The 13,625-nt window shown below is 33.9% G+C and overlaps 1 protein-coding gene across 5 annotated transcripts in view; it reads left to right on the top strand.

The window, feature by feature from the left end:
* SS18 (SS18 subunit of BAF chromatin remodeling complex) overlaps nucleotides 1-13,625 on the top strand; it is a 108,898-nt gene that overhangs the window by 42,515 nt on the left and 52,758 nt on the right. For all 5 annotated transcript variants that reach the window (XM_050767142.1, XM_050767146.1, XM_050767143.1 and 2 more), the window contains one exon: nucleotides 7,710-7,794. In XM_050767142.1, the coding sequence (XP_050623099.1) occupies nucleotides 7,710-7,794 (85 nt within the window). The remainder of the gene's footprint in view (nucleotides 1-7,709; nucleotides 7,795-13,625) is intronic.

Here is a 13,625-nt window from a genome sequence, read left to right on the forward strand (position 1 = left end):
AGTATGTATCCTTCCAAACATTTTTCTGTGCATTTACATATATGCGTTCCTATTTATGCGTACACGTTGATAGATACTGTTTTTAATATTTACGTAGGTTACAGTTTTAGAAATGGAATTACTGGGTTAAAGACCATACTAAGTTGCCAAATTAGCCAGCAAAAAGATTGTATTGGTTTGCTTTCTCCCAGCCAGGTTTTTAGAGTCCTAGCTTTCAGCTATCCCTGTGAGCAGTGAATATTAGACATCTTTAAAATATTTTTGCACATCCAGTTGCTGAAAAGTGGTGTCTTAAAGAACTTTTTGTTTTGGCCAGGCACGATGGTTCTTGCCTGAAATCCCAGCACTTTGGGAGGCTGAGGTGGGAGGATTGCTTTGACGACATGAGTTTGAGAACAGCTTGGGCAACAGTGAGATCTGTTTCTACTTAACACCGACTACAAGAAAAAACAAAAAGCCTTTTTGTTTTGAAATAATTTCAGACTTACAAAAATATTTCAAAGATAGTACAAAGAATTCCTGTATGCGCTGTACTGAAGTTTTTGTACGATAACATAGCCCACTTGCTTTTTTATTCATTTCTCCCCCATAATGTTTTTCAGAAACATTTGAGAGTAATTGCAGATATGAATCCCTCTTACTTTTAATAATCTCAGTGTGTATTTCCTAAAAACAAGCACATATTCTTAAATTACCAGAGTATGATTGTTAAAATCAAGAGTGCAATACTATTATCTAATATTTAGGGTTTTTTTGAATTTTGCCAGTTGTCCCGTTAGTGCATATTTTCTGGTCCAGGGTCCAGTGCAGGATCTGGTGTTGTGTTTAGTTGTCTTGTGTCTTAAGTATACTTTAATCTGGGGGTCTTTTAAAAATATTCCATGATTTTGACATTATTGAATAGTATAGACCAGTAGTTTTGTGGAATGTCCCTCATTTAGGATTTGACTGGTGTTTCCTATGATGAAATTCACGCTATACACTTTTAGCAGGAGTACCACTGACGTGATATTGTGTCCTTCACAGTGCATCCTCAGTAGCCATATGTTAGTAGCTTGTCCCAATATTGGTGATAACTTTGATGACTTAGTTAAGGTGGTATCTTAACTAAGGTGGTATCATAACTTTGTAGTTCGTTCACTATAAAGTTGCTATTTCTTGTAATTCATACATATCTAATACCTTGAGGCATACTTACATTGTTTCTCATCATACTTCAACACACTAGTTTTAGCATCCACTAAAAATTCAATGATTTTTGCCTATAATAGTTATCACTTTAGGTGGTTACCCATGATGACTAAATGTATCATTCCTTCTAGTTTTACTTAAGTCCTACTGTGAGGAAGAAATTTGTCCTTCTCCTATTCCTTTATTCCTTCATTCTTTCATTCACTTATTTATCTCTAAATAGACTTAAACATTATTACTGCATTTTGTAGGTTATAATCTCTTACTTTATTATTTATTTTCTTTAATTCTTCCAGATTTGGCCAATGGGAGCCCCTCAGGCTGGCTTCTTGATATGTCTTCATTATTTTTTGAGCATTTTCTTATTTTCTGATACCACAAAATGTTCTAGGTTCTTCCTGATTTTTTTCCTGTGCAGGTTGGTAGTCACCCGTTTCTCCAAGCCCGATTCTGTTTTTGGAGAATGATGTTTACAAACTAAGATCTGAGTGCTAGGTTATCTTAACTGTTTAATCTCTTGTGTGTTTTGCATTTTATGTGATTGTGTCCGTTACATATATTATTACTTAGATGAATCTTGTCCATATATTTGAAAATGTTCTTTAAAAAATTAACTTAATCTACTTCTTTGGTTTAACTGTGGATAATCATCAGTAATAAGGAGATCACTTCCTCAAGTCAGCCATGGAATGATAAAGCTTAGAGGCATTGATTAGAATACAGTCATTCACGACCTAATGCTATTTTGGTCAACAGCAGACCGAAAGATTAAAATACCATATTTCTACTATAATACCCCTAAGATTATAATACCATATTTCTACTGCACCTTTTCTATTTAGATAATTGTAGATATACAAATACTTACCATTCACTACAGTACAGCCCACAGTATTCAGTACAGTAAAAGGCTTTGCAGGTTTGTAGCCTAGGAGCAGTAAGCTATACTATGTAGCCTCAGTGTGTAGTAAGCTATACCATCTGGGTTTGTGTAAGTACTCTTGATGATGTTTGCACAACAATATGAAATCACCTAACAACACATTTCTCAGAATGTGTCCCCATTGTTAAGTGATGAATAACTGAAATTATTTTTACCTTTGGCTTTTAAGAATTCCACATAGAACCAAGGGTAGTATATGTCATGGATAGTGTATGTTTAGGTCTAGAACCAACTGAGTCAGCAAAAGTTTACACTGTTTTCTTTATATTTTCAACTTTTTCAAGTGTATATATGATCATTTCCCTCATTCTCTACGTATTGGATTAGACCTTTTTCTTACATATACTTGGTGAACAATTTAAGCAAATGGGGCTTAAATTTACTTAGGGAGAATCTTAAATTCTGCCCTTTTTGGTGGATTTAATTTCATTCTTTTGTTCTTCAGATATTCTTTCTTTCTCAAGTTGTCAGTATTGGTTTGTGAGTAACGAGAAAAACAACTCCTCTTGACCTTAACAGGTGTTCTTGTTTCTCATTGTGGGAGAAGCAAAAGGAAAATAAAGAGAAACATTACATGACAGCCATCTGGGAATTGATACTCCAGTTTTAATTTAGCAACTCTTTAAGATGTGATAACTTTGCCTGAAACAGTGTTTTGTGTGTTTTTTTTTTAATTAGAAATAACTATTTTATGAAAGCAGTATGTGCAAATTAGAAAACAAAAATATGTAAAAATAAGAGAATGAATACCATATTCTTACTACCCAAAGACTTTTCACTGGTAGCACCTTTGTGTATGTTGCTTTATCACTGCTATCTGCACACACACACAAATTCAAATATTACCCTCTTGAGTCAGTGGTCTGAATCGCTTGTGGAGCCCATATGCCTGAACCCTCTTCCTTTAAATTCTGGTAATGCATGTGAGAATGTGTTGCTGATTCACTGTGGTATTTGATTTGAGCATTTTGTAAATCAGCCTATGTTTGCTTAAATCAGCTCTTATTTTTTGCATTTTAGGGTGAGTCCAAACTATTCTGGAGTTGCATAAATCTCAAACAACAAAAAAAATTAGTGTTCATCATTCATCGTAATTTAAAATAGTTAAGGTTTAAATCTAGTTTGGAAGATAACTTTTATTCTATACAGTGTATTCCCGTTGTCTAATAAATATTCGTAGCTTCTAGGTAAGGTTTATTTTATAAAATGAAATTACTTTCAGCTTAATTTTGTAATTACGTCAACAAATATAGTGTCCATTTTACTTTATTCAAAGTAATTGATGAGTTACTCTTAGTGGCCTCTTTGGGAGGTGAACTGTCTCTTTTAATAGGTTAATAATCGTGGGTATTTGAGAATATTTGTCATATTTACTAGGACAGTACCGTTATCAAAAATAAAATGCTGAATATGTTTTATAACAGCCCTTAGCTTATATACTCCTTTTTTCCCTCCTATCAACGCACAATATTTTATTTTATTTTTTTTCTGTTTTTCGTGACATGGTCTCACTTTTGCCCAAGCTGGAGTGCAAGTGGTATGATAATGGCTCACTGCAGCCTCAACCTCCTGTTCTCAAGTGACCCTCCCACCTTAGCCTCCTAAGTAGCTGGGACTACAGGTGCATGCCACCATGCCCAGCTAATTTTTCACTTCTTTGTAGAGGTAGGGTCTCACTTTGTTGCCCAAGCTTGTCTTGAATTCCTGGGCTTAAGTGATCCTCCTGCCTCAGCCTCCCAAAGTGCTGAGATTACAGGTATAAGCCACTGTGCCCGGCACAACATATACTGTTTTAGGAATAAAACATTAAGAAAGTAAACTGTTTCAGTGAGAAACGTAACTATATATAGAATAAAAATATCCAAAGTTTCTGAGGAAAATATATTTAATATCATTTTTAGTATTTCACTATTGTTAGCTGAGTCCAGATTCTCCTGGAGTATTTGCTGATTGCTTTTTAGGTGACCTGTATACAAACTTATAAAATAATACGAGTATTTACTACTTTTTTGTTAATGTTTGTCTTTGAAACTTCAATCATCTTAGAATATGCTTAATTGGGCTGAGTGTGGTGACTCAGCCTGTAATCCCAGCACTTTGAGAGGCCGAGGCGGGCAGATCACCTGAGGTCAGGAGTTCAAGACCAGCCTGGCCAATATGGTGAAACCCCGTCTCTACTAAAAGTACAAAAATTGGCTGGGCGTGGTGGTGGATACCTGTAATCCCAACTACTTGGGAAGGCTGAGGCAGGAGAGTCACTTGAACCCGGGAGGCAGAGATTACAGTGAGCCGAGATCGCGCCACTGCACTCCAACCTAGCTGACAGTGAGATTCTGTCTCAAAAGAAGAAAAAAGAATATGCTTATTTGATGAATGCTATAAAATAATGCAATTTTACAGAAAATAAACATATTGAAGTTAGAAAAGGCCAATTACAATTTTTCATTTTTATCTACCTCCATATATGAGGGAAAATGATTTGGAGATATTAGGACAATTGGAGAAATTTGAATGAATTCTGTGGATTAAATAGTGATAATATATCAATGTTAATTTCAGCATGATGGTTGTCCTGTTATATAAGGGAATAGCCTTGTTTTGAGGAAGCCAGTACTGAAGTATTAGGAGTAATGGGGTATCACTGACTCACAAATGGTTTTGGAAAAAAGTGAGTGCATGTGTATGTGTGTGTGTATTGCTGTGTGTATTTAGAGATGATAGGAAAAATGTGGTAAAATGCTAACAATTAGAGAATCTGGAAGAAAAAATATACGAGACTTTTTACTATTGAAACTTTTCTGTAAGTTTAAAATTATTTCACAATTAAAAATTGAAAAGATTTGATGGTTGAGAGAAGGTTGGGCAAATGTCTTAAAATGAAACTACTTCATAAAAGATGCTGGGTTTATAGATTTTAAAACTGCAAGCAACTTCAGAGTCCTGCTTTAACTCCATTATTTTACATATGAGACCTTAAGAGTGTGGCAGATTAGATTTAATAGTAGTTTCACACTGGCTTTGTCAAGTACTAATCAGCATACTACAGTTTTTTCTTAAAGGGTCATGAATAAACCACGTTTGTTAGTATGGTTTGGTTAGTGGTCCTCAGCAAATCTCATGTCATGCAACCATACTAATACTCAAGCAAAGGAAAACTTGAAGGACTAGACTGAAACAGGTTATGTGTTCTAATTAAAAATGGCTGGTTGGTTTTTTAAAAAATGACAAGATATGGAACACTATATTTTAAGTTCCTTTCTAGATCTCTATGGAATAATGAAATAGTTCCAGCTAGTGGTCCCTGTTAGTGCTGTTGAAGAATGTCAACAACACAATTAACCATTATGTATAATTCAGTACAATATAATTATTTCTTTGTCCATTTTATGTAAAGTTAGCTATCAGAGATGTATCATGTCTGATTGGACAACATAGCGTCCATGTGAGGCAAAGCATTAAAAACATGGCCTTGTTTGTGAAAGTGTTATTTTAAGGTCAGCAAGAAACAGTGTTATTTCCTTTCTTAAAAAAAAAAAGAAAAAGCTGTGAAACCTGTTGTTTGTAGCAGGAAAAAAATAAGTAGCAAAGAATATGCTAGGATTTAGCTAGGTACGGTGGCTCACGCCTGTAATCCCAGTAGTTTGAGTGTCTGAGGCTGGCCGATTGCTTGAACTCAGGAGTTTGAGAGCAGCCTGAGCAACATGGTAAAACCCTGTCTATTAAAAATACAAAATTTAGCTGTGTGTGGTGGCATGCGCCTGTGGGCCCAGCTACTTGGGAATCTGAGGTGGGAGGATTGCTTGAGCCCAGGAGGTCAAGGCTGCAGTGAGCCATGATTGCACCACTGCACACTTCAGCCTGGGTGATAGAGTGAGACCTTGTCTCAAAAAAACAAACAAATGAAAAAAACCAAAAACGAACAAAAGAAAAACTAGGATTCCTTTTATGGTGTCTATTTTAGAAAATGAATTAATTTGGAATCTGAATTAGAGCCCTTTAGCTGAATAAACTTATTTTTATTGTTTTAATTTGTATTTAGCATTTTTAGTAAATGAAATTTTAGAAAGCCTAACAATTTGATGTAGGTTTTAAGTTTGTACTCATGGGGCTTGTATGCCTGCACTGAGACAAAACACTAGTGATTGGGTCACTGCTAATTTTAATATGGTTTTGTCAGTTAATTTTTTAAAATTGTGAAGAGAAGCTTAGCTAAACTAATTCGTAGGTAGGATTACAATAAGCATGTTTAACCACATAATGCTGATAATGAGAATTTGTTTTATTTTCTTAAAGTTAATATTGAGTGTTGTTGGTGTTGTAACATTTCCTCTATCCTGTTTTAGCGTATCTCTTTTTTTCTGTAGTTGGAGATTGCCTATTCATTGCCTTCTTTATATGCTGAGTCCTGATAGATGGGTAGTATAAACACAGTGGGCATAAATTGTTGGTCACTGCTACAGTAGTGAAAAGGAAAAAAATGTGTGGTTCCCACCCCCTTTCCTACATTTTGGCAGAACATATTGACCGTACTTGGGTTTGAGGTTTTTAGCAAAATGAAAATGGCCGAAGGAAAGGGATAAGCATATTTCTTTTTTTTTCTTTTTGAGATGGAGTCTCACTCTGTTGCCCAGGCTGGAGCGCAGTGGCACGATCTCGGCTCACTGTAACCTCTGCCTCCTGGGTTCAGGCAATTCTCCTGCTTCAGCTGAGTAGCTGGGATTACAGGCGTGTACCACCATGCCCAGCTAATTTTTGTATTTTTAGTAGAGACGGGGTTTCACCATGTTGGCCAGGCTGGTCTTGAACTCCTGACCTCAGGTGATCTGCCCGCCTCGGCCTCCGAAAGTACTAGGATTACAGGCGTGAGCCAGGAAAACATTTTATGCAGGCATTTACAAAGCTCCCCTGGTCCGTGGTGAGGCTCACTGGTCTTCAGGAAAACAAACCTACAGATGTGCCTTCTTCACAGATCTTTTACTCCGAGCCCCCACAGTGACAGCCAATTAGAAAGACTGAGGGAAAGTGCAGCTGGGTTACTGCAACCTCAAACTCCTGACCTCAAGTGATCTGCCCACCTCAGGCTTCCAAAGGACTGGGATTACAGGTGTGAGCCACCGTGCCCGGCTGGGAAAAGCACATTTCACTAGATTCCTTTATTTTAGTTCTTTTTAAAAAAAAAAACTCAATGTACTAGTATGGACCTATTACATATGTCAGTTATTCCATCTACTAGCTATGCAATCATGTACAAGTTATCAGCCTCTCTGAACATTAGTTTCTCTTCTGTAAAATGGAGAAAAGAGCTCCTACCTCATAGTATTGGTTTGTGAATTGAGATATATATGCATATAAAATAATTATAATACTATTTAACATACATGGTAAGATCTCTGAGCTCATTATATTTAAATATTTATTATTTGGAACTTGTACAGCATAGGAAAAATTGAAGTGCTATTGATGTTCAGGTAACAAATTTTTAATGAAACTTTAGAAATGATTACAATGCTGTTTGTACTTAGGCAGATAGGAAGAAAATTATTTTTTAATATTGATATTTGTTTTGTTTTAATAGGTATCAGCAGATGTTGCACACAAACTTGGTGTACCTTGCTACAATAGCAGATTCTAATCAAAATATGCAGTCTCTTTTACCAGCAGTAAGTACCTTTAAAATCATGTGAAGTAGACAATCTTTATAGTTACTTACGGTATGGCATATTTTTGTTCAATGATTTTTAAGTTTTGTTTAGTAAATCCTGCTTTACTCTGAGAATATGAAAGTATTCTATGTTATCTAAAAGCTTTATTATTTTGCTTTATGGTTTTATATTTAATTTGAATTCACTTAAAATTGATTCTGTCCCTGAGAAAGTTATTCATTTACCTGTCCACCTACCTACCTACCTATTTATTTTAATTTTTAAATGCACAAGTAATTTGTTAGTAAATCTGAAGTATTTCACAGCAAGTCCCAGACATCTTACAGTTTGACCAGTAAATACTGTATTTCCATATGCGTCTCTAGCAGACAGGACTATTCTCTTACCCAACTAAGTTAACCATAATTTCTTTCTGTCTTATAATGTTCAATCTGCTTTCAATTTTTATCTGTTACCTAAAACAAACCTAAATGTTTTACACTTGATCTTAGCCAAAAGGCCGAGAAGTGATTTAAAAAACTCTAAATTTTTAAATAGTTGTTTGCCTCAGAATTCAAACAAGGTACACATAGTACATTGGTTGATATGTGTCTTAGTCTCTTTTAATCTGTATCATTTTATCTTTTTAAATCTTCATTTATTTGTTAAAGGAACTGGGTCATAGGTTGTGTAGAATTTTTAACATTCTGGATTTGGCTAATTGTATTCTCATGGTCTTTTAACGTGTTCCTTTGTTTCTCTTATTTCATGTAAACTAGTAATTAGAGAGACTTATTTAGTGAGGTTTAGATTTTTGGTAAGAGTATTTTGTTGGTGGTGCTTTGTATTTCCCATAATATCAGATCAGGAAGAACATATTGGGTCGTTCCATTTTTAGTAATGTTACGATTGATTAGTGGGTATACTTGATACCAGCCTGATATCCATTATGAAGTTCCCTGTCTACCTATCACTTAATAGTTTTAATAGTCATTGGTGCTCATGGACCAGAACCTGTATTTCACTTTGGGATCACAGAATGGTGAATTTCTAATTTTATAATCCCTCCTGCATTTATTAGCTGTAATTATTTTAAAGAGAGAAACTTCCTTTCATTAAATATTTGGTTATCCTGAAACTAGAGAGTCCCCATGGAAAAGTCACACATGATAAACACTAGATTCTTTCCCTTTATCAATTTCACAATGAGTGAGTCTCTAGCAACCTGTGTAGGTTACCATTTTAATATTTTTGTTTTTATTATCTGAACTTAATACATTTTTGGATTTTTAATGTTTAAATCCCTTGCAGTCATTCTTTGTTATGTTGAAATTTTGTTTCTCTGATCAATGGAAGCCTCTTCATTTGGCTCCTGTGTCCCTCTGACATAACTCAAGTATTTCATAGCTTCTTTGTTTTTGTGATTTGCTTTATACTACTTTGTATAAAACATCGAACAATGTAATGATACCAAAATTACCACTAACAATAAAATGCCTGTCCCTAAGATACATCCCACTGGGGGATATTTTAATCAGTACATTTTGTTTTGAACTTGAAATAGTTCTTCATGTGGCAATTGTCATGAACTTGGTTACCAGCTAGGTAGAATTTATTTTCGTGAATGATGTGAGGAATAGGTTCAGTTTCATTTGTTTCAATGTGGGTAGTTTTTTGTCCCATCATTATTTCTTGGAAAAACGAAACACAGTATATTTTTTTGTCATGCAATATATGTTGTATCAGATGTCCATATATATGTGGGTCTGTGTCTGATCTGTTTATATCGTTTCCTTGGTCTGTTTGTATGAATTCCACTCTCGTCGTACTTAATATATATTCAAGAAGTTCTTACTCCTTTTTTTTTTTTTTCAAGAATATCTTGGCTGTTGGTTCTTTGCATTTCCGTATACACTTAAGCATCAGTATGTCAAATTATATACACATACACGTAATCCTGTAGGGATTTTCATTCAGATTACCTTAACTGTAAATCAGTTTGGGAAGACTTGGTATCTTTACAAAATTGAGTCTTCCAAATCATGAGCACTGCATATATTTTCATTTATTTAGTCCTTTAATGTCTGTCAATGAAGTTTTATGATTTTTCCCTATAGATGATTTGCACCTCTCTCATTGGGCTTACTGCTAGATATTTAATACTTTATATTTTTTGAGGCCACTTTAAATCGAGTGTTTGTTTTTTGAGTTTTATTTTCTAACTGCATTTGCTGTTCACATGGAAATGCAATTGATTTGAATCTCACATTCTTGTTCAGCTCTTCTATGTTTTTCTGTAGATGCTTTCAGTTTTCTGTATTCACGATCATATCATTTGTGAATAATCAGTTTTGTTTCTTTCTTGTCAATCCTTACATCTTTTATTTCTTTTTCTTGCCTTACTTCTCTGGCTAGGACCTCCAGTACATTCCTGAATAGAAGTGGTGATAGAGGACATCCTTGTCTTGTTCCTGATCTCAAAGGGAAAGCTTTCACTGTTTGACCATTAAGTATGATGTTTGCTGTAGTGTTTTGTAGATAACTTTCGTCAGATTAAGGAAGCTCCTTTCTGTTTCTGGTGTGCAAAGTAAAAATTTATATTTTAAATGGACGTTAAATTTTATCAAGTACTTTTATTGCATCAAATGAGATGATCATAAGATTCTTCTTCTTTAATCTGTTAATGTGGTAAAATATACTGATATACTTTTAATGCTCAGTCAATCTTGCATTCTTGTAATTAGCCTACTTGTTGATGACCCACTTGGTCATGGTGTTTTTAAAGAAATTGCTATATTCAGTTTGTTAAAATTTTGGTTAGGATTTTTGCATCTTTGTTCATGGGTGTAATTGACCTGTAATTTTCCTTTCTTATAATGCCTTCATCTGGTTTTTATTTTGAGGCTATGCTAGCTTTATAAAAGGAGCTGGAGAATTTTCTACTTTTTCTTATCCAGAAGAATTTACATAATATTTATTTCTTTGTTAAATGATTGGTATAATTCTTTAGAAAAGCCATCTGAATGTGAAATTTTCTTTGCAAGGAAGTTTTTATTTACTTATTTATTTGTTATATGACAATTTCTATATTTTATAAATTTCCTATTTTGGTAAGTTGTGGTTTTTAGCATTTTAATAAATTTGAACATTAATTAGCATGAAAATAAAGTAAAAGCTCTTGAAACAATCCTATTTTCATAATGTCAGCACTATCTGTAGTGATAATTTTCTTTTTAATGTCATTGTTTGTGACTTCTTTAAAATATTTTTTGATCACTCTTGCCAGGTGTTTATTATGGGTTTTTTAAGTCTTTTCAAAGAATCAACTTTTGGTTTTGATTGTGCTCTGTTGCAGCATTTTTCAAACCTTTTGGTCTCAGAACCCTGTTACATTCTTAAAAATTATTGAGGACTTAAAAGAGCTTGATGTGAGTTATATTGTTAATATAAATTATAAATTTTTCTCAGTTGTGAAATTAAAACAAATTTAAATTAGTTTGTTAAAAATAATAAACTTATTGCATGTCAATATAAATAACATTCTTTAAAGGAAAAATAACTATCTTTGTGAGATGAATGGTATCATGTTACATTTTTACAAGTTTCTGTTAAATGTCTGGCTTAATAGAAGACACTATATTTTCACATCTACCTCTGCATTCAGTCTATTGTAGTATCTTGTTTTGGTTGTAGTAGAAGAAGAAAATGCAGTCTCATACAGACATGTAGTTAGAAAGGGGAAGAATATTTTAATAGCCTTTTCAGATTTTTGTGCATAACCTTGTTTGATATTACAGCAGATCTCAATACTTTTTAAAATTTTTTTTTTAAGGTTAGTTGCGGTATGGAATCTTAAATTGTATCATTATATTTTTCTTATTCTGGTACATTTAAGCCCATTGGTCTTTATTACACTTTGAACAGATTTTTGCTCATGTATAATTTTATAACATCATGCTTTGGTGATTTGGAAAGTATAAGTTTACTGAGTTAAACAGTTCTTCCAAACATTAACATATTTTTTTGTGTGATACCAAAGACTACATTGGTTAAAATCACTTCTAATCTCATCAGAAAAGTGCCTAAGTATGGGGATACTGTCAAGCTCAAGGTGATAGATAAGTTTGCATGTTCCAAATTCTTGCTTGAAAATTCAAATTTGATCTTGGCAACAGATGTTATCAGTTGATTTTCTCGCTCACTGTTTGTTTTTGAGAAGATGTCTGCCAAATACCCACACCTGGATAAATATAGTTAACAATTGTTCTTTCAAGTAAAAATGGTGTTCTGTGAAAACGGTGCCTAGTTCAGCTGGCAACTCAATCACAAACTGCTTTTTCTTGATTATTTTACTTTGTGACAGATAATGTTTATTATTTTCCCATTTTGTCACTGAATATTTATTTACAAGACATGGAGAATTTACTAAATAATTTTTACTGCTTCATCAAGTACATTTTTAATTGAAACTATCTTTTTCTTTCTTCAACTGCAAGTGTGGGGCAGTCAGTAATACACTGACTAATAATAGTTTGATGTCGTTGCCTTGATTTATAATGAGATTCCAGCAATTATATCCACTATTGCTTTTGTACCATCATTATAAATGTGAACTTAGCATAAAAGGCAAACCTCATCTTATTATTATGGAAATAGTTTTGCCTTTGGTCACCTTATGTATGTTTTTGTTTATGATTAATTTCTGGTCTTTTATGATTTTCTTCCTTTTACTTTCTTTTGGTATATTTTGCTGTTTTTCTGAGTTTTAGATGAATGCCTCTTTCATCAATTTTCAGCTTTCTAATGCATTTAAAATGGGCATAAGTTTTCCTCTAATCATAGTTCTGATAGGTAGTATATTTACATTTATTTAATATTTTCTAATTTTCATAATTATTTTTTAATGCATTGGTTGATAAAAATATATTTCTTAATTTCCAAACATGGGTATTTTATTTTCTTCATTTCTGGCTTTATTGCATTGTGGTTAAATAACATTTTACAGTTTGAGTTCTTTGGAATTTGTTGAGCTTTGTTTTAAGGTCCAGCATATGGTCAGTTTTTACAAATGTTTCATGTGTGTTTAAAAAGAATATGTATTGTCTAGCCACCGAGTGCAGAGTTCTATATATGTTTATTAGGTTAGGTCAAGTGTGTTAATCTTGTTTGAATCCTCTAGCCTTAATGAAATTTTTTTTTTTTTTTTTTTTGCCTTTCCAATGTTTTGTTTGTTTGTTCATCAAGTACTGAGAGATGTATGTTTAAAATATACAAGTCAAATTGTGGATTAACTGATTTTCCTTGTAGCTCTTTTTTTTTTTTTTTTTTTGAGACGGAGTCTCGCTCTGTTGCCCAGGCTGGAGTGCAGTGGCATGATCTCTGCTCACTGCAAGCTCCGCCTCTTGGGTTCACGCCATTCTCCTGCCTCAGCCTCTTGAGTAGCTGGGACTACAGTCACCCGCCACCACACCTGGCTAATTTTTTGTATTTTTAGTAGAGAAGGGGTTTCACCATGTTAGCCAGGATGGTCTTAGTCTCCTGACCTCATAATCCGCCTGCCTCGGCCTCCCAAAGTGCTGCGCCCCACCTGTAACATCATTATGAATTATCCCTTGTTATCTCTAGTAATGCTTTTAAAGTCTACTTTGTCTGATACTAGTATAGCTAAATAAGCTTTCTTTGGTGTTTCCATGGTATTCTCCTTTCTGTTTTCTTGTGTTAGAGATACAATATTATGAGTAGGATGTAGATTTTTTTTTTTAAACTCAGTCTAGCTATCAAAGTGCTGGGATTGCAGGTGTGAGACACTGTGCCCGGCCAATAATTAATTTTTTTTTTATTATTCCTTT

The sequence above is a fragment of the Macaca thibetana genome, chromosome 18, assembly GCF_024542745.1.
Source record: "Macaca thibetana thibetana isolate TM-01 chromosome 18, ASM2454274v1, whole genome shotgun sequence".
NCBI classification, from domain to species: domain Eukaryota; kingdom Metazoa; phylum Chordata; class Mammalia; order Primates; family Cercopithecidae; genus Macaca; species Macaca thibetana.